This window comes from Bemisia tabaci, chromosome 1 (assembly GCF_918797505.1).
Source record: "Bemisia tabaci chromosome 1, PGI_BMITA_v3".
Taxonomy (NCBI): domain Eukaryota; kingdom Metazoa; phylum Arthropoda; class Insecta; order Hemiptera; family Aleyrodidae; genus Bemisia; species Bemisia tabaci.
Window position 1 is genome coordinate 8,004,238 of NC_092793.1, and position 22,071 is coordinate 8,026,308.

The window sequence follows — 22,071 nt, forward strand, 5'->3', positions numbered from 1 at the left end:
AACTTAATAATAGATTCTTCACCATAGGTTTAAATGGGGAAATATCGATAATCGACCATTCACGCTTCGCTACTTAAAAGCAATGTGCGAGAAAGCTGAGGATAAAAAAAAAAAATCGAGACAAGATGTCCACATCAATTGGTGGAACTCTGTGAGGAGAACTTCTAACGACAAGACTTGTGCGATTTGAATTGACAATTAATATATTTGAATGCACCTAGGTGTTCAACCAAACATAAAATGAAAAAACTTACAATGGAGTGAAAGAGAAGCAACAGACCAATAATTCAGGAATATGCATGTTGCGTTGATCAGAATGATTTTCCCTTAGAAGAATTCTTGAAATTTCTTGTAAAAAGTTACGCGACCCTTATACGATGAAAGTAAAATTTTTTTACTGACGAGAGTTTAGAATCAATTTGCCCGACTTAAATCCTTCCTGAAAATTTTGTGGCACCAGCCGTAATTTTCTTCCACCGTTTCTGGAAAACATAAAATAGCCCTCAGCTCCCCCCCCCCCCCTCTCCGACTGTGTGCGGAAGAGATAGTAAGTTTGAAACTATCTTCAAAATGACATAAATGAGACTTCCAAAAATAGAGGACACGCAGTTGCTACTTGAAAAAAAAACAAGGGCAAATGAACATAAACGCATGACCTTTGCTAAATGGATTGCATACTGTGCAAAAAGGAACAAAAAGCATTCCAATGTCACTAAGATGGTGCAACTTTTTTTATTTTGCTGGTATAAACCGATCATCTAAACACGTTTTATCTTTACTCTTAATAAACTATACATACAAGACGAAAATTTGTAAATTGTACAATATTTAATCTTTGTAAATTTATTTTTTTGCATGACTTCAGTAATTTTATTGCATAGAATATAAGTTGCACAATTCTAGCAACATCGGCATGCTCTTGGTTACTGTTTGCAAAATGCAATCCGAAAGTATTCCATACAAAATCCGTTTAATTATTCGCACACATTCGCAAAATTTCACTGAAATCCGTGATTATCTGTAGCTTTGAACGAATACCTATACGGCTCCTGTATGGATGACTGACAACTTTCATAAAAGGATGAGGTTTGAATTACGGAGAAATTCTGGGGTTTCCCCGTCCATGCTATGAATTCAGCAGAAATTGCAGTTTCCATACCTACACTATGAATTTCGTAAAATTTTTACTGTTCCTACGCCCGAGCTATGCATCCCGTAAATTCCTTGGTACTCATGATGGTAAGTATTACGCCTCGTTGACAAAATTGCCCAATGTGCGGTTTGCCCAGTCTATAACCTGAGTGTCCAGCTTACGGACTGGTCTGAAAACTACGCCAACGGACCAATCGTGAATTGGACGTATTTCTATCAAACGGAACTATGTGAATTTCGACGTGAGGCCTGTTATGCATATATTCTGATGGGTCTCAGGGCTCACGTCATATTGCATTTAGTTCCGTTTGACAGAAATACGTCCAATTTTGGCTGCGATCCATACGCTGACCGACGAAAGTCTTCCACAGACAGATTTTTGACAAATTTTTCTCGCGATTATTAATGAAACTTTAAAATTTCAGGATAAAAACCAATCAAATTTATGAAAATTTACGAGTCGTGTGAATCAAGTTTATAATCAATTTTTATTCAATTTATATTACATAAGGAAACCCGGTGTACGAGTAAAAACGACCGACCAATAGGAATTCCTCATATAAAGGAAGAGATACATGAGAAACTGAAAGGAAACTTGGGGATGATATGCATCAAATTTTCTTTAGAGATTATTTCAAAAGTTGAAAATTAGAAAATCCGTGAAAGTTTGAAATTAGTTGACCCATCAGCACTTTTTCTTCGTAGTAAAAGGATCGAGATGACAATAATCTCTCTACAAAGGTACTCAAGTTACTCAAGTGCTGCAACTAACGACAACTCCCGTACATTTCTGCATAGGTCAGGAAAGCGAAAGCGCCTTCAATTTTGAACATGCAACACGCACATCCGTAGAACAATAATAGTTGTATCAAGGCGCCGCGCCACAACCAACTCAGCTTGAAATAATCGCCGATTTGAATAGGTCGTTTCAAAAAAATGCTTATACTCCAGAGATTATAGTACGAGGAAAACAGTAAAAAGGTTTTAGTACCGAACCGAACTGGGCAATTTTGCCGCCGGGGTGTGACATAAATAATAAGAACTACAGACCAATATGGATTCCATGCTAAATCCAATTAATAATTAAATTAAACAATCATTTCTAATGGTAAAACTATTTAGAATGAATGTTGATAATCTCTGTGAATACTTGGTGAAAATAAATTATTTTCCATCTTTTCCTAAGTTTGAAAATTCACTAGTCAGAGCAAAACGATACTTACAGTCCATATTTTGCAAAATCTGTCGTTAACTAATTTTTCTTGGAGGACTCAAAAAATTATTTTGGTTGTTGACTTTTGATAAAATGTTGGGAAGGCTCCAAATAAATTTTATAATAATTTGGAACATTGTTTACTCAATTATTAACGAGAAATAACACTACGAAACGTGGCCCGAACCGTGCAGAACAAGGTTGTAAAATTTGCGGGGAAAACAACCAAAAAATTGTTGAACTTTTTTAGCTTTGTTTGCCCCGCAAAATAGTGTGGACCCAGCACTATTTTACCACCATGTTATATCTTAATTAACTCGTTTTAGCTTATTATTAACATCGACTAAACTTTAAAAGCAAAGACTTCGGTACATTCAAGTAGAACTGTGGTTCCTTTGAAATGAAAAAAGTGGGTAACAAACCTTAAGTACTTAAGTTTCGACCTAACTTTGCCCTACAGGAGAAGATTTTGCACATTTCACACTCCTCATTCATAATGTTTAAAATTTTTTTTTAAAATTGTCTACACATTGATTTTCATTTATTTTACTGAAGTATCTATTATTTTTATCTGTTAATTTTTTTTTCAAGTTTATATTTGCACTTTTACCTCTGCCTGATGCTGTTATTTCATTCTTCTTCTTTACTTTTACTTACATTTACTTGTTTCATAGCAACTTCTTACTTATATTTCATTTATTGTTATTCTTACTTATATTTTACTTTGTTCCTTTCATTTTTAAATTTTTAACTACCTCTTAGTTTTCTTCTGAGATAGGTTTTTCAACTTCATGAAAATTTTGATTTAAGTTTCTAGCAGTCAGTGTGAATTCTTTTTAGTTGAAAATATTATTTTTTTAATTTTTTCCGATTTATCGGTGTTTTCCAGGTTTCTGTGTTAAAACACTCATACTTAATAACCAAAGTAAATTAAAAATCTATAGCTAACAGGCAAAGAATATGGAAGCAGGGCTCTTATGATTATAAAATTACTTCAACTCTAGTACATGCATCTGTTGTGAAGTGGTTTTGTTGTGGAACTTATCACCCAAATTAACCTATACTGACCATGGTCAAAGTTTTGGTTGGTAGATCATTTGTAAACATTCCTCGTAATTAGTGTAGAATTTGAGGGTAAACGTAGATCTGAATTTCTGTATTTTTCGCAGCCAATAAACAGAACACTTTTAGCAAACAGAACACAAAATAAACTAAGGGGGGGAGGGGGGGGGGGGGGTATTGATTAAGCATCTCAAGCTAACAGGGTAAGATGTGTTTGTAGAAAAGATTTAGGGAAGGACAATACTTTGAAAAGAAAAAATTGCATCACACAACAGCAAAACTAACTACCTAAAGGCAACAAGCAGGAATAAAAATGACGAGTGTATTACCTGTTAGATACAACAGGCTGAGAGCTTTCAGATCTAGAGATGAGAGGTTCAGATCGCCTAGTTAAAGCTTGTGCCGAAAAAGATGTGAAATTGAAAGCTTTCTTCACAGACTCTAGCACACTGAATTTATCTCTTTCTGAAATGGTTGTACTGCGATACACATCATCGGCGAGAGAGCGATATGAGGCACCTAGGCCGGAGGGCATAGTGCCTTCACGTGTTGCAAAAGAAAGAAAGAAAACAGAAAGACAACTCAAAAACTGATTTAAACACAATGAAGCAAACAAAGAAGAAAAATCTGAAAAAAAATTCCATTCGCAGAAACTAAGAACTATAAAATGCGAAGCTAAAATATCCACATTCCCTTGAAAAAATAATGTAGCTTGTCCGAATTAAATTATTTTATTGTACAATCACTAAATTGATGAGGGTGAATATTTGGGAGTGAAAAAGCAGAGAATATTTACATATCCTTTCAACCCTTGAGTACATTTAGGTATGTAAATAACGACCATAAATGACATGCTGAACAAAGTTAACTTCGGGGAACACTTGAAGTAACAAGACTCAACAAGACTCAAAAGTACCTAAGCTACACCTCCTTACAGTCATCGACTTATAACACAATCGTGTTAAACGTTTAAGCTCACAGTGCATCACAGAATGCCAAGAGGAATCGATTCAAGAAATGAAACCTTGAAAATAAAACATTAGAAAGCACCAAGACAGTAGGCTATGGATAATGTATGCAAGAAATCCATTTCTGATTGATAAAGATAAAAACTTTACTTTGAAGAAGATGAATAAATTGATACATGACTTCTCAAATCTATTTATTCTAGGATCCACTTGGATAATGGTAACTACTAGGTACTTGGGTAAATAGGTTAACTTTGATTTGATTCAATGAAAATTGGCATTTGTGATAGGTCAAGGATTGTTATTAACTTGGTTAAAAAATTACACACTCATCCTCTAACTAATGATATTAATTTAGAATATCAAAGTTGGAGAGGATGCCAATCCCAGAACTATTTATGATCAACACCATGCGCATTGCGCAATTCTATTTCCTGTCAACAGACATTGTCATGGAGGCTTCAATCTCTTATGAGAATTGACAGCATTCTCGGAGCCTCTTACAAGGAACTTAATTAGGTTAGCACGATTTGAAAGCCATGACTAACTTGTAGATGAGAAAAATTATCAACATATCTGAAAAGTAATCTTAGAGAAAATGAGTAATTCCTATCAAGAAGGTCAATTAGCCCGGGTGACAGGAAAGCGTTATCAGTAACTAGGTCTTTCCCTTTAATTTTCAAACAATCATTCATTTGAATGATTAAAAAAGGGGACATTGAGATGTTTCAACATAGAAATCTTTAGATATGAAGTTGAGGAGTATTGAGTACTTGCTCAACAGGCTTCCGTTTTACAAATTCGTGGCTAATAAAATCATGCTAGGTATTCCAAATAAAACAAATGCCCATGCAAACAAACTTTACACTGGCTAAAACTTTGGAGATGAATTTAATGTTTTCGGGAAAAAGAAAGCGAATGAGTGAATGACAATTTTATGATCATTGTACAAATTACTATCATTCAGTTGATAGATTATTGATTGTTTATATATCAGACCTTAGCACAGAAATCAATCCATGACTCATAATAAGTAGGCAACTCAGAACTTCATCGTCCAAGACTAGCAGATTAATAACTTGTACTAAAAAGTTTGTAAAAGATTCAGAGATACGTTAAAAATCGTTACCTCAATCAATTGACTGACAATCAGCACCCTAATTCTTGACGAAGCACGAAGAATTTAAATTGCACCAACGACAAAAACACCATTGATAAGAGAAATGAAAGACTATTGGGAAGTATCAACCACCGATTGTACGAAAAAGGTGAACTATCATCGAATTACTGTGAGTAAATTAACAATTTTTTTTTCTGGAAACTAGAATTACACACAGCTCAACTGAGGCAATACGAAGATAACAGGATTACTTGCTTTAGTTATCAACAAAAACTTACTGTAGCCTACATTCAAAACACTCACACAAACGCAACGACACAACAGCTGAGAGGGGGCGGAGTAAATAAAACGTCAAGGGAGGGGCGGAGCTTATTCGTTGACGGCGAATCCAAGACCACCAATCAACACAGACTGCGCGTTGCGGCGGGAAATTCAAATGTATAGTATCATCTATGGAACCATCCTTATGAAAGAACAAATGAAACGACTTCGCGAGTTCGCGAACGCACGCGCACCGAGCGTTTGTTTTTACTCGCCGAAGCTCTAGCCGAATAACTGAAGTATCTTTTCGACATACAGGTATAAAGGATGATCCAAAAGTTGTTGGAAACCCTCCCCCTCTCCTGCAACTTTTGAAACCATCTGAAGCTATCAAAGGCAAGTTTTTGATGATTCCTCAAATTTTAGTGAAAGGTCCTCGTTGCCCATATAAGAAATTTACAAATCAATGAGTCAAATGCAGGCCCGCCACATCCCATCTCGGGCCCTGGTACCAGTTTTAAGGTCCGGGCCCCAAGCACGGAGGGGGGGGGGGGGTCCGAGGGGCATCCCCCGAGAAATTTTAGAATTAATACGACTAATCGGGCGTATTTTGAAGCTTCCATAAAGATTTTTTCCATCAATTTCTGCGGAATAATTATGTTTTTTTTTCTACTTTCAGCATAAAATACTTGCGAATTGTTGCATTCAAAACATCTGGAACATTCTTATTTTTTTTTTTTTTGGGGGGGGGGGGGGCATATGTTACTATTTTCAGTTCTTAGAGGGCCAGGCCCCCCTGGACTCCCCCTTCGTTTGTCTATGGCAAGGGAGTTGAGCCATGAGCCATTGAAGTCGAGGATGCCCAGACTGGAGACTCTTAGAATCTGACGAAGTGACGACGGTTTCTTCCGTCAAATGAACTAGAATCAGCCAAAAGAATAAGAGTTTAAAAGTGACATCTATGTTTCTAGCTTTGCGTTAAAGTCTTCTTAGAAGTCCCTCTCATACTGCTCATGTCCATACAAACAAAATACTAATCAGCGAGTCATGTATGTTCTAAATTAAGCTGAAGAAAATGAGATTTTGTAGGCGACCTCTATTTCTCTTCTATGTATTTCTCACCCGTTCAAACCAGTTCGCCTTTAATATCTTGACAGGCAATTTAAGCAGCTTGGGAGCAGTAATTGTTGCTCGCAGCTTTTCGGTATCGGTTGTTCGTTGCTGTAGCGGTTTGATACTTAAACTTAACTCCCTCTATTATTTCTCACTTGCTGAGATCAGTTCGCCTTCAATAACGCGATAGGCAACTTAAGCGGCATGAGCGCATTCGGCCACGCTTACTCGGTTTGCTCATAGCTGTGCTGCTGTGCTGAGGAAAAACGTTTACTCTTAGAAAATACCAATTTTTGGAGGTAGTTATGAATATTTTTCATTGAAATTTTCAGACACTTTAGGTCAAATATCGAACAAAATTACCTAAAAATGTGGAAGAAAACTACTCTCAAAATTCTCCGGAAATTCGTTCTTTGTCAAAGGAAGTTTAGCAACGTCTGAGGGCTCATACTGCGTCCTTCTTTATCATGGTAGCGTGGCGATTCAATACCTCCCTCCCGTAGTTTCTCGCGCCCGCTGAGACCATTTCGCCTACAATATCTCGATAGGCAACTTGAGCGGCTTGGGAACAGAAATAGTTGCTTGCAGCAGTTTTGCCATGTTTTTTCATTGGTATAGCAAGTATAGCATTATCGGACTGATGCCACCCCTTTCCTAGAATATTCAACACTTATTCTGATAAAGTTGCCCTCGATGATTTGTCTAAATACCACAAGATGACGAAGAGAACGAAAGTTGCTTGGAACTTATGGATTGCATTTTGCAAAAAGGAACCACTAGCATTGCAGTGATACTAAGATTTTGCAACTTCATCTTTTGCAATAAAATTGCAGAAATCGTGAAAAACTATGACATTTAGATGGTAATTTTTGTCTTAAATTTACAGTTTTTAGTCAGTGAAATAGAAACTATTAATGGATAATCGGGGTTTTCCTCCAAGACAAAAGAAGTTGCACAATCTTAGCAACATTGCAATGCTAGTGGTTCCTTTTTGCAAAATGCAATCCATATTATGCATTAGAACATGCTTGGAACAGATTCATAGGAGGCGATCACTTACTAACCCTCCCAGCCAATCCGCCCCTGATTGGTGTACTTTTATTTTCAAGATATTAGGTAATTTTGTTCGTAATTCGATCTGAAGTGTCTGAAAATTTCAATGAAAAATATTTATAACTACCTCCGAAAATTGGTATTTTCTGAGAGTAAAGTGGGTAACATTTCAGTGTTCATACGGCGTTTTTCCTTAACATGGTAGCACAGCTATGAATAAACCGATTGAATGTGGCCAAATGCTCCCATGCCGCTCAAGTTGCCTATCGCGTTATTGAAGGCGAACTGGTCTCAGCAAGTGAGAAATAGAGGGAGTTAAGTTTAAGTGTTAAACCGCTAGGTACAGCAACGAACAAACCGAGTGAACGTGGCCAAAAAGCTGCGAGCAACTATTACTGCTCCCAAGCCGCTGAAATTGCCTATCAAAATATTGAAGGCGAACTGGTTTGAACGGGTGAGAAACAACATACCAATTGGACCAACATAGCCGACATTTGAAAATTCAAAATACAAAATGATACAAAGGACAAATATATTGACATTCTTAAGATGCGAAACACACCTAGAGCTGCTTTGAAATGTATCTTTACTTCGAAGTTTTGTTTTGAAGCATTTCATATTAAACGGAGGATTTTATCCGATTGAAAAAGTAGTGCTGCACACCTCAAAATCATTGGTGTTCTTCCGAGGTTAAATTTTGCTTATAAATGAATCCAACTTACCGGTAACAGTTTGCTCGTGATAAGAAAATCATTGGTGTTCTTCCGAAGTTAAATTTTGCTTATAAATGAATCCAACTTACCGGTAACAGTTTGCTCGTGAGCAACTCAGAGGGCGATTTCAGTAAATTTTTAAAATCTTACAGCAATCTACTACAAATAGTATATTGCAGTATGTTTCTTTGCCAAGCTGTCTTGATGTGGTGACACATCGACTCAAAGACTTTTTTCTCTTTAAAATCAAAATTTGATATCGATATGCAAGGAAAAATTTGCCTCCCTCTACCTTGAAGGCCCCCCGCAGGGATGCGGGGACAATATGTTGAATATTTCCACTGCTCTATGAATACACGCCCCCCTCCCCTCTCTGATTTTTGTTTTTCTTTCACGTTCTAATGGTTTAATGCGTGAACAAACTAAGAAACGTCATTCCTTTCGATCCCTGAGTAGCTGTGGCTTGATCAGGCGTAAGAACTCGATTTTCCGCATGATTTCTCCTCGAGGCACGGCGCAACTTCCAAGGGGTAGTGGCAGCACTAGAAATTATTTTTTTCTCAAAATCTTTTTAATCCCGTTATAATTCGCCACAAAGCACTGATTGCTCGTGCGTCCCGTGCATTTTACCGGGAAGTCAAATATAAAGAATTAAAGACCGCTGTGCTACAATAATGAGTCGGTATAGCAAGGAATTTTTCCAGGGTCGTAGTAAAGTTTTGTGGCGTTCGTGAAAAACCAAAATGTATGGTAAAAAGTTGAATGGAAACCTCAGGATGCACAGTTGAGAAACTTGCATACACACTAAGCGTGACATTAGAGCCGTGCAAGAACATTCATCTAGAGACAGGTACAATACCACTTGCATCATATGCACAAAGAAAAATTTCAGCAACCCAGTAAACAAAAAGCACTTCATTTTGGCGCCAAACCTTAACTCTTGAGCTTTATAGTTGCTGCAGACAGCAAAAGTTTTGGATCCACAATTCGCGAAAGACCCGGATGTGCCGGAAACACTCACACCTCTCCCGATGGTCTGTTCCTCCAAATTTTGCCAAACTTTCACTTCAACCATCATCACTTTTTTATGCACTTTACAGAGACCAAGAGGACCTCCAAACGATGGAGCTCTGAACGGTAGAACCAAATCTAGTCTGAAGCTGAATCCGAAACGAAGAAATCACATTCGAGTATGACCCGCGACTACGACCGCAAAGACACGCAATTTCATTTAACTCTTTCAATTAATTGATTAATTAATTGATTAATTTAACGCGAATTAATATGTGATCTATTCCGGAGAAATCTAGCCTGAAGCTGAATCCGAAACAAAGAAATCACATTCGAGTATAAACCGCGACTATGACCGCAAATATAAGCAATTTCTTTTAATTATTTTAATTGATTAATTTAATGCGAATTAATATGTGATCCATTTCGGAGAAAAGCACCAAAATACACTCTTACCCGACCGAGTGGCGCAAAGTTACTAAAATGGAAGTGAAAAAAATCCGGTGCTCTCGATTTCACGCCCACTATTGTGAGGTGCATCCTCTCTCGGTCAATTTGTTCGCCCTTGATAGCCATTCATCGTGTGGACCAACGATGCAAGATGGGACTGGCACTGCACTTCCCCCACCGCCAAGTCAGTGTTGCCAGAGAAATGGAGCTCTTGTATGTGCGAGGGATTTGAGATGTAATTACTCGCGAAAAACATTGGAAACTTATTTCAATTTTACCGAGATAATTGTTCTTAAAGGAGGCCCCTTCAATTAGTGGATAGGCAACATATGAGGACCTCTCCGACCAGTGGTGGATCCACAGTGAGTTGGAGGGGGGTGAGGTCATTTGTTGATGTTGAGTGGGGAGTCTAAGGGGGCACGCGAGGCCTCGCCTGGAAAATTTTCCAAAAATTATAGCCCCTCTCAGATTGAATTTTAAGGAGTTTTAGCATATAAATTGTGCATTATTTGGACTGCATTTTGCAATTTGGAACTATAGATTCTGGCTCATCTGAAAAAACACTTATGTGCATAGGGAAACCAATGGCACATACGTTGTTTTTAAGCCAGGCCAGAATCTATAGTTCCAAATTGCAAAATGCAGTCCATTTGAAAGTTGAAAAATTGAAGAATAATACTTCCTGTTTAGAGAGATTGTATCTTGTTATTGTCTATGCCATTTATTTCTACGGTATTGAGTAACCTTTGGTTTATAGTCTTTATAAACTTGGTTAAATAGTTCTGAAGTTCTGTCTTGACATCACTTCAGTTAATTTTTAGGATTACCTTTTTTCCCCTCCCTCATTTCCCCCTTTCCTCCTTTTTTCCTTCTTTTTCCTTCTTTTTCTTTCTTTTTTGACCCGAGAGGAGGATGCTGCAGACTTTCCTTGGGTTGGGCTCCTTGGATGCTAAGGGGGGCAGCCCCTGGGGGTTGGGCCTCTTAGATGCCATGGGGGGGGGGGGGCACCCCGAGGGTTGGATTGCTTGGATCTCAGGTGAGGCAGCCGCCAAGGGGTTGGACTTCTTGGATGCCAGATGGAGCACCCCCGGAGGTCGGGCTAATTGGATGCCAGGAGGGGCACCCCCGGAGGCTTGCTTCCTTAAAATTACGTATCACATAGCTGAAAATCTTACCCTGTTGCGGGTTGCCTGGGCCAATGATTAGCCTTCAATTGGCCGGCTATGCAAAATGACTGTCGTGACGCACGCATTGTGGTATCAGAAATTTGCATTAAGATTATGGAGTTGGTTGAAGGGGCTCTTCTGTATTGTATAAGATTGGTCCTGTTCAATGATGTTGACCAATTATGTTCAGAATTTTGGAGTCTTCAATCGAGCTGAAATTTTGAAAAATGTCGAAGAATATTGTTTTGATTAATGAATGATAAGATTTTTTTTGTCTGTATGTCTTATTTCAAAAATGAGAGCCAAAACGCTTGGTTCAGATTGTGGTTTTTAAGTCCTCTTGCTTCGGTCATCGTATTCTCATGCAGAACTGAGAGAGTCGCCAAGATCGCAACTTACTCAAAAGCGGCTGTGAATTCAATTAATTTCGCACAGATAAAATGAGCTTCCGTCGATGAACTGTGAAATATCAAAATTGAAGAAAAGGTACTTTGTCCTCTGGTCCATTTGAAAGGCGTGAAACGTGGATGGATGGAGCATGGATGTCCTCCGAGTTTCTATGGGCACTGTATATAACGTATACATATAGATGGCTGTAGGTCTCTAACGGTATATATGCCGAAGTTTTGGAGGAAAAATAGAAAAAAAAGTATTACCTACCTTTTTAATTTTTTGAGGGTTCAAGGAGAGACGATATATTCTAGAGACTCCACACTGTCTTCTTACCCACTTGTGGTGTTAAAGTTACCCAAAGAAGCCAATTCTCTGATTCACTTATTGATGGCTCACGGTATTGGATTAACTAAAGCTTCTAACCAAGTTTTAAGTATGAATAAACTCTAATTTTAACCTTAATGATCAAGAGCAGATTCAAAACGCCAATAATTGCAAAAATGCGTATCTCGCGATTAAATGTCATTTTCCAATCATATAATTCTTGATCTGGCCATATGAGATCAAACTAAATCTTATCTGATAAGGTATTGTAAGCCTATGAAGCTCATTTTTCAGTCTGTAAATGACCCAACTCCGCCAACAGAAAGTTCAAAACACTAATTGCAAAAATGCGTATCTCGTGATGAAGTGTCCACTCTTAGTGCCGAACACGCGAATCTCGGCATTTCTGCCGTATTTTCCAACAGTTCGAGATATTATTCAAAATGCTGATGGAGTCTGAAAAACATCTTCTTGCTATCCTCAAGAATCATTGCCCTTCTACTAACAATAAAGAGAAATGTTGACAGTTTCTTTACTCTCCTGGAAAATCGTGTTTTCCGAGATTCGCAATCCTAGACTTTCATAATCGATATGCTGTTTGGTCGAAAAAGTCCTCATACACAACACTTCATGTGCATCAGAATTAATTGCATGTACTTGTCAAGTGAAATCTGTGTTTCGTGGGTAAGATAGAGGCAGATGCAAAACCACTAAAAGCTTTAAATTACATCCGAAATACAAGATACTATCAAAATGTTCTCCTATAGAGAGGCTTCCAGAAGCTCGCAAAAGCCTTTCAGAGACTTAAAATAATTTAGACGGGTTGTAAGTACATGCCGACGGTGAAATTACGAGACCACGTATCTAGGTTTGCGGCGTTGTAGACTCCCTGTCATACTTCCTTTTTTAAATGGAAAACTACTCAACGCCAATACTTGAAAACTTCCGTGTTTTTTCATCTTTACGCGCAGAAAACTCGGCAAAAATTTCAAGAGCTGATATTGATTTGTGCTCCTTCAAAAAAATGAAATGGCAGCGGAGATTTCTAAACACCGCAAACGTGATACGTGGTCTGGTAGTTTCACCGTCAATGTGTAGTAAGTAGGGAGGAGGAGGAGGAGGAGGAGGAGGAGGAGGAGGAGGAGGAGGAGGAGGAGGAGGAGGAGGAGGAGGAGGAGGAGGAATTGGATTTCATTTTGTAAAAAGGAACCAAGAGCATTCCAATGTTGCTAGGATTGTGCAACTTGTATTCTTTGCAATTAAAATACCGAAATCATGCAAAAAAATAATTTACAAAGGTAATTTTCGTCTTGAATTCATAGTTTATTAGAAGTTCAGATAAAACTCGTTGAAATAATCAGTTCAGATTTGCAAGGTAAAAAAAGCTGCACAATTTATTTTTTTTTTCTTTTACAGTTAGGACATAAACTCCCTTTAAGGGATCGTACAAGTCGTACAAATGAATCAGATACAGATCGTACAAATGATTTAAATTCAGCTATGTAAGAACAAAATAAGAAAATGACAATCTTTGCAACATTGGAATGCTCTTGGTTCTTTTTTGCAGAATGCAATCCAATTGGTCCTGCAAGCACCCGAGGATGAAAGGACTCATTAAAATGGAGTCTCCAAAGCACACGAAATTAAAATTAGCCGAGTTGTCGAAGAGACCCAGAACACTCAATAGCAACTCATTGGAATTCTATTGAGATAAGTTTCAGCTAGTAGGGCTCCTTCAATTAGTAGATAGGCAATATGCGTAACACTCAGAAGTGCACCAGCATTCCGGCAATCACCCCAATCGCTTTCATGTACCTATTTGATCGCTACTGCAATCTATGCTACTCGGGTCTGATACATTCAGAATTAAATCTGCTGAATTTAACCTCTAAGATTTCACCCGAAAAAACTTTCATTTTGAATATAGAGACTGTTGAGAATTTCAAAGGACATGGATATTTCTAAAATATGAAGAGTCTAGATGGATTCCAGGGGTTACTTTCGTATTATACTTTGATTGGAGGGAGGGAACTGGCAGTGACGCACGAAAGGGGGGGGGGGGGTCAGGGGGGCCTGACCCCCCCCCCCCCCCCCCCTAGAATTGAAAATAGTATCATCTGGCCCCTCCCAGAAATACTGGATGGTGGGACTGAGAAAACCTTCGTCGAGAATGATTATCTCTCTGAATGTGGAGTCTAAATTGAAAACACCGTGTTCATTCACTTAGTATTTTCTAAAATTTTCATCGTGGAGGCCTCAAAATGGGTCTAAATAAAGTTAAAAGTTCAAAAAATTTCCGGATCCATTCAATGCAACAATCTGAAAGCACTGTTTGCTGAAAGCGAAAAAATAAACGTAATTTTTCGGCAGAAATTAATGGAAAATCTGCTTCATGGAAGCCTCAAAATGCGTCCAAATAGGGTTAAAATTTCAACAATTTTCCGGATGACGCCTCCCGAACCCCTCTCTGGACTGAAGGGTATTCCATAATCCATACCCCCAGACCCTCCGGTGGTAGGGGGGCCAGGTCCCCCTAGCAAAATGACCTAGATACGCCCATGAGAACTGGAAATCGTGTTTTGTGTAGGTATCTGAGAAGTCTCACTGGCTCCTACGAAGTGCTCAAGATTTGTATCACTTTAAGACACCAATGAACCATTTCTTCCTCAGGATTTTTCAAGAAGTCAAATTATGTCCCACTAGACATAGAGTACATTGAGCCGTAATGTAAAGAGAGAGTTGGCGCCTTATATGCATTATTTTTCAGGTCCTGAATTCCGAGACTCCTGTGTCACGCCGGATCACGTTTTCGATACATAATCGATAGTTTCCGATACACGGGGACCCGACTATCCGATGTAACGAAAGAGGATATGATCATTATCACGAATTCTATATCGTCATTTTGGATCGAAAATGAACCGAAAAAGTAACTGAAGCTGTGCTTTATGCTCCTTGGTACATGTTTTATGTGAGGTAACTTTTTAAAAACAATTCATAATGTACAGGCGAATAAATTATTCTTCCTAAAAATTTAACTATTAATAACTGGTCACTATTTGTATCGAAGAAAGTGCCGTAATAAATGTTACGTATTTATTTTGGGGATGTCTGGTCCAGCATTACCATGGCGTTACAATTGGAGGATGGGTTTAAAAAATCGGAAAAATCGTGTTGCGTGATTCAGGGGCAACCTCTTGTTCCGAGGCGAATCTAGCAATTTGGCGACACCGGATTTCCTCCATTTAAACCTATGATAAATAATCGATTCTTGTCAGAGTACCTGGCCCCTCCAAAAATCGATACATGTCCACAGGTTTAAATGGACGAAATCCGGTGTTACCAAATTGCTGGCGATCCGCCAATGCCGTTGGCCGAATCCCCCTGGTAAAAATTGGCAATAGGAGCTGCGTTTCAAAATACCATAGAAGTTCTTATAGCCGACTAAAGAAGGCTATTGAAAATCATATAGCTGGCTGTAGAAAGCGGAGCAAATCATATAGTCGGGCTATACGAAGCTATAAAAAAGTATACAGTTGGGCTATAGTTCCTTTACACTTTCTCGCCACTGGCTATAAAAGGCTATAAGAAATTGTGTAGAAATTCGTGTGCTTTGGAAATCATTAAGTTTGATACGGAACTACCTTAATATTTACAAAACACACATTATATTTTCCTTTAAAACATATTTTGTTTTTCATCAATTAGACGTGTTTCTACCAAACGGAACTATGTGCGTTAAGACATGAGCCCTGAGAGTCATAAGAATATATGCACAACAAGGCTCATGTCATAATGCACATAGTTCCGTCTGGCAGAAATACGTCCAATGAAAAGGAGATGGTCCATACAGAGTGTGCAAACATTTCAAAATCATGAGTTGACAAACGCTGACTCCGCGAGATTAAATATTATAGAGCCTAACATAAAGCGGAGCGGCGACGCATTGGCGCCTACAAACCTAACAGGGATACTTCATGCATTGCGCGGCGACGCACTGGCGCCTACAAATCTAATAGGGATACTTCACGCATTGCGCAATGCGTACAGCGTGCCACGGCGTCTGAAGCAACTATTTCACACCAGAGGTATTGCACAGTATCATAAGGAATTGAAGGCGCTCAAACATATTAAGAATGACAGGCATCCTTCAAAAGTACGGAGCTTTCCTCGCAAAATAAATCAAGATACTACGGCACAAAAAGAGAGCGGTAGTCCAAAAACTAAGTCCTAGTATCCGTATTTAGTAACGTATGGAATTCTTTTAACAGCTTCTATTAGGAGGACAACCCCTCTCTCGCAGAAAAGTTGATTCCTTTTTCACTATATACACTTCCCAAATTAATCTGTCTTCTCTACAGGAAATCAAGCGGTGTGTCCACGTTTAAATAGGCGTGTACTGCCGTGCTGAGGAAAAACGCCGTGTGAGCTTTCAGGCGCTGCCACATTTCTTCTGATAAAATACGAATTTTTTGAGCAGATTTTAAATATTTTTCTTCCAATTTTTCTGACTATTTTCTTTGCACTTTAATCTAAGATGCCTGAAAATTTTAAGGAAAAATACACATAAATTTCGTCAAAAATACATGGTGTATCCGGGAAAACTTTGCAACTCTCGATTGTTCATACGGCGTTCTTCCTCAGCGCGGCAGTGTAGATTTGACGTGAAAATCAACATTGAAGCTTCTACTGTCTCTGGAGGATGCTAAAAGACGAAATTGACAGTAAACTTACTGGCGGGGAGCTCTGTTGGCCTAACTGCGAGTGGAGCTGCGGCGTGGCGTGCGTTTCGATTTATCGATTAATCTGTCATTTAAACCCATGGTAAAGGATCGATAAACAGGGCATTCGCGACGAGCACCTTAATAATTGATCTTTTACCATAGCTTCGAATGGGGAAATATCTATACTCGATCATTTACGTCTCGCTGCTGGAGTGGAGGTATGTGCTGGAGGCGAAATCGGTGGCATTACTATCGAGACTGTTCTGGTTCCCTGGCCGCTGGCAGGATCAGTCGGGGTCTGACTCAAGGGATATAGTATTGCGGATTTATACGGGGGGGGGGGGGGGGGGGGCTCAAAGCGGAAGAACACGATTACAGTTTGACGCTTCATTTTACTACGACTCCAAAAAACAGCCCAGCGTTGCCGCTCATCGAAGAAACTACACTAATACTGTGTCCAAATCATCGCCGATTCAAACCGTTGAAACGCGCACCATATTTCGTCGTATCCCGGACGAAAGAACGTAACTCCATTTCAACGTTGCCAAATTTCCCCTCACAAATTGCCTATTAATCGAGAGAATCTTGGTCATTTCTAACTGAAAATTTCCCTAATTTTTCTCTAGATTCCAAGCCAAAAAGCAGAGCTATTTTGGATACAAATTGCTTACGTACATTTTTGACAAATAAATTAATTGTTTGGGTCAATTTGGCAACCTTGGAGTAGAGTTAGGTTCCTTTGTGCGAGTGACGACGATTTGTGCGACATCTTTAAGGTCAAGATTATACGTGAAATATCTACATTACGCAGCTACAAGTTCTTTAACTTTCAAGCGCAAATTGCATTTATACGATGCTAAAATATTATGGGAAATATGCGGTTTTCGCACGGAAACAAGTATCGGGGCTATTTTTGCCTGGTTCTTGGCGGTGAACCAATTGGACTTCATTTTGCAATTAGGAACCACAATTTTTGGCTCATCCGTAAAAATACGTATGTAACTAGGTAAACTAATGATGCATGCGTTGTTTCTAATTCGAGCCAGACATTTTATTTCCGAATTGCTATGTGCATAATCCAATTACAAGTCGTCCACCTGCGCTTAGTACGGAGAATAGGGGGATTGATACTCACTTGTTTTGCCGTGAAATTATAATTTTCATCAAGGAAAAATTGAATTGAAAGTCCGGAATTAAGCTCCGACATTTTTACTTTCAGGCGGCATATATCAATATTCTAGCGATGCTCTTAGTATCATTGGAGCAAAATTACCTGTATTGTCGATTTCGAAGCTTTCTTAAATCGTCACCTTCCAGGCAAAGTATCACAAGCGCCATGCGACGTTTATAAATTTCCGCCGCCATTTTATTTCTTTACTGAGAAATTGTTGGTTGAATCTGTTTGGAAATTTCACTAAATTTTATCGGCAGCACAAAGAAAATTCAGTTAAATTTTCGGACAGCCTCGTTGAGCAATTTCTCTGTGAAAAAATAAAATGGCGGCGGAAATTTTTAAACGTCGCATGGCGCTTGTGATACTTTGCCTGGAAGGTGACGAAATGTTGACGGGAGAATTGTGCTTACTTAGTGATACTGGCAACATTAATACATCACAAAACCTTAGTGCTTAAATTATCATCCGCGTCTGCTGAAAGTGAAAGTTCAGATCGCAATTCGCGATGACCGTGCCCGTGCCCGTGCCAATGCCGATGAACTTTGTCGGAGACGAATTCCCCGGATCACCATAATCACCGACCGGTTTCTTTGAAAACACTTCCCAAAGTTCCCCCAATAACATAACACTAGGGGGTCTGCCCCCTGGCCGCTGCGCGGCCCCAAAGGCCACTTCGCGGACAGGGGAGTCGATGAAATCGCGTCGGCGGTTAGTGAGCAAATAATGGGCCTGTTGCATGCAAGAGATACAGCCGCGCGAATTAGAGATTAAATGACACGAAAATTACGATGGTCACATTAAAAAAGTCTGAAATACACTCCTTACTGCGCAATTTGCGTTGTCAGGAACGCGCTTTTTCAAATTTCCCGCGTCTGGGGGCAGTTTTCTAATCACCGGAAACGAGCAAACGGCGGGCTCGGTGATTTCCGGAAGATGTCGAGTCGTTGTTGTTGTTGTTATTTTTCCCTTCAGTTTGTTTACAAACCCAACGTGATCTCTTATAGTGGTCCATGTACGCTTTATGCAGTAACCAAATCGATCAACTTATAAATATCCAAAACAAACCTCCTACATTTCATTTCACGACATCACGAGCTCCGATTTTTAGGTTATGTTGTCAGTTTTAGTTGACCGGAAATAGCCGCGAGTTGCCGTTAACTGTTTCCGTTAGAAAACTGCCCCCAGACGCGGGAAATTTGAAAAAGCGCGTTCCTGACAACGCAAATTGCGCAGTAAGGAGTGTATTTCAGACTTATTTAATGTGAGCATCGTAATTTTCGTGTCATTTAACCACTAAAAAGTCTATTCGCACGGCTGTATCTCTTGCATGCAACAGGCCCATTTTAATTGAGTAACTAAGTTATAAAAAATAGGGCTAATACATGTATCTTATGGTTCTCTATAGATTAAGTAAAGAAAAAAAAGAAAAAATTGAGTAACAAAACGACATTTCAACGAAAAATTTCCCGCCAAACAATAATCTTAATCATTTTCTCCTTACTCTGAATTTTTATTCCTTTTTTGGAAGTTGACCTTGACAGCGCCTCATACAGCTGTTAAGGACTAAGAGCCCTCTGAAAGTAAAAACCCACTTTATTAAAACTCTAACCTCTGAACTCCCCTTGCTCACTCCTGCCCATCGACCGTCTTACACCCCTTCCTCACCTCGTCCATCGAGCGGGTTTCAGGACATTTTGTCAACGATTTTTTGTCCGTGCACCTTTTTTGTCCAGTAGTTTACGCCCACACGTAAAATAAGCAACAGTGACTTGGTCCAAGCGTTATATTTTAGTCGGTTTGTAAAATTTTTTTGACAATATGAAATTGAGAGAGAAGGAGGTGTTGTTATGGTTTCTCATTTTCTAAATGAAATGTTACTTTCTCCTTTTGATTCATCTTTTTAAACTGTCATTGGTGAATATATGGTTTTATTTTTATCCTTAAAATATTCGATGTACAATATACCTCACATATGTTTAGGTATTTTTTTACTTTTTTAAATTTTTTTTTTTTTTACGAAATTATTACTTCATTTTGTAAACATTTATATTTTTAAAACGTGACAAATATTTGTAAAACCTTTTCAAAGGCATCGATATTAATCTCAATGAGCCGCAGTTGTGGCAAAAGAAACTGCAAAAATGAATAGGAGGGAAAAAAAGCCAAGAAGCAGGCAATCATTACTTTTAACCCGTTTGTACATAGATCTTTTAGAGTTAAATACGTCAAATTTTGAGCGTTTGGTTGCGCGCGCACCTCGCTGCATGCAGCACAGTAAAAGCACAAAATGTAAAATAAAAAATTAACGTGCCTTGGAAATCATTAAACTTGACACGGAGCCACCAATATTAAAAAAAACATATTATATTATTACTCTCCTTTGATAACTTTATACATTTTTTTTTTTTTTTTTTTTTGATAAATTTAAATGAGAATAATCAATGCAGAGTGTGGAAACATGTCATAATCATCAATTAAAAAACGCTGACTATGCGAGTATAAATTTTGGAGCCTAAAACAGAGCAGCGCGGCGCGCGGCGTGCTGCCAGCGTGAGAGGCTCACTGTCGCCTTCAAACCTAAGTGGATACTTCACGCATTGCACAATGCTTGAAGTATCCACTTAGGTTTGTAGGCGCCAATGCGCGCTTCGCGCTGACCGCCCGCCCGCCGTTCGGCGGCGCCTGGAGCAACTATTTCACAGTGTTGCACAGTATTATACGAAATTGAACGTATTAAGAATGACAGGCATCCTTTAAAAGTACAGATGTTTCCTCGCAAAATAAATCAAGATACTTATCGTACACAGGAAAAATCTAAGAGCCTTCAGCTGAGGCAAATCAAGAGGTTCATCCGGTTCAGGTATAACAAGGTGGGAATTTCTTGAAAAATAATTAAGTCCTGTTGCACCAAAGAGGTGTAGAGATTTTTCGTGAATTTTGTCTCATGGAATTTACATTCCCTTATTTTTACGAAAAATCGCAATTATATATTATTCTCCGTTGGATCAAACAACCGAACAAAAACAACACCAAAAAAAAAAAAAAAACAAGTAAACCCTTATTCTTCTAAGACATTATACATTTTCATCCAAAAACGTCGTGAGGAATTGTCGTTTGTATTTACATGTGGACCAATTGGGTCTCAACTGGCACGTGGACCAAAGCCTCCGTACCGAAAAACGCGTGGACGTAAATTACTGAAAAAACAGGTGCGCGGACAAAAAATCGTTGACAAAATGTCCTATAACCATCGAGCGTCTTAAAAATGATTTGATTAGAGGAGAGAGGATAATTCCGTCAAAATTTCTTGACACAATTTTCTTTGTTTCTAATTCAGTGCCTCAAAGCGGAAAGGTACCTGCGGCACGTTTTTGGGAAAATAAAGTTGAGCATCGGTATTCCGATAAAGATTTGATATAACGCTTCCACTTGTATAACAGCTAGAGAATACACCCCCTGGCTGTTACGCGACCAAGCCCTTAGAGCGTGACTCGCAGCCCAATAACGTGACACTCGTAAAAATTCTAGTATACCTAAATAATAATACAAAAATATGATCAGAAAACAACAATTGAATCGACAAATTCTGCTGTGCTGAGGAGAAACGCCGCATGAACATTCGAGAGTTGCCAAATTTCTCCAGATAAAACATGTATTTTTGAGGAAAGTTATGCATATTTGTCCGTGAAATTTTCAGATATGTTAAAGCATAATTGCGAACAAAATCATCTGCAAACTTTGACAAAACAATATTCACATTTTCCCAGTAAGTTCGGTTTTTAGTCTAAAACCTCACGCAGCGTTTTCCCTTAGCACGGCAGTATTGAGCCGACTTTTCAGTGGTGCCGTTGGAACGAGGAGCACTGGAATCTTTTTCCCGTTCCAATTGCACCAAAACTAACATAAAGATAGCCGAAGTGCGAAATCACGTACCTCCATTGCGGTGTTTCAAAATTTTCGTTCCTTTCTTATTTTTTTCTAAAAGAAACAAGTCAAATGTATGGCTTGGACTTCATAGGGATTATTTTGCTTATAAAAAAGGAAAGTCAAGGAGATTTTCATGAAATTGCATTGTTTCGTTTTCCAATGGAAAAATAAAGTATGACAGGGAGTCTGCGGCATAGCAGACGGAGGTACTCGGTTTCACTCTTTGGTCATCAATAATGACTTTCAA

At 38.8% G+C, this 22,071-nt stretch overlaps 1 protein-coding gene across 6 annotated transcripts in view; it reads right to left on the reverse strand.

Annotated features, from left to right (window-relative positions):
* The window catches only part of MESK2 (misexpression suppressor of KSR 2), a 51,146-nt gene extending 41,029 nt beyond the window's left edge, over positions 1-10,117 (reverse strand). For 2 of the 6 annotated variants that reach the window (XM_019054523.2, XM_019054515.2), the window contains exons 1-2: positions 5,525-5,827; positions 3,757-3,967 (exon numbers count right to left, since the gene is read on the reverse strand). In XM_019054523.2, coding sequence (XP_018910068.1) covers positions 3,757-3,962 — 206 coding nt within the window. In that variant the 5' untranslated portion in view covers positions 3,963-3,967; positions 5,525-5,827. Of the gene's footprint in view, positions 1-3,756; positions 3,968-5,524; positions 5,828-9,587 lie in introns of those variants that run through there. The other 4 variants (XM_019054556.2, XM_019054548.2, XM_019054532.2 and 1 more) reach the window with 3 other exon arrangements.
* Positions 10,118-22,071: the final 11,954 nt, after the last annotated feature.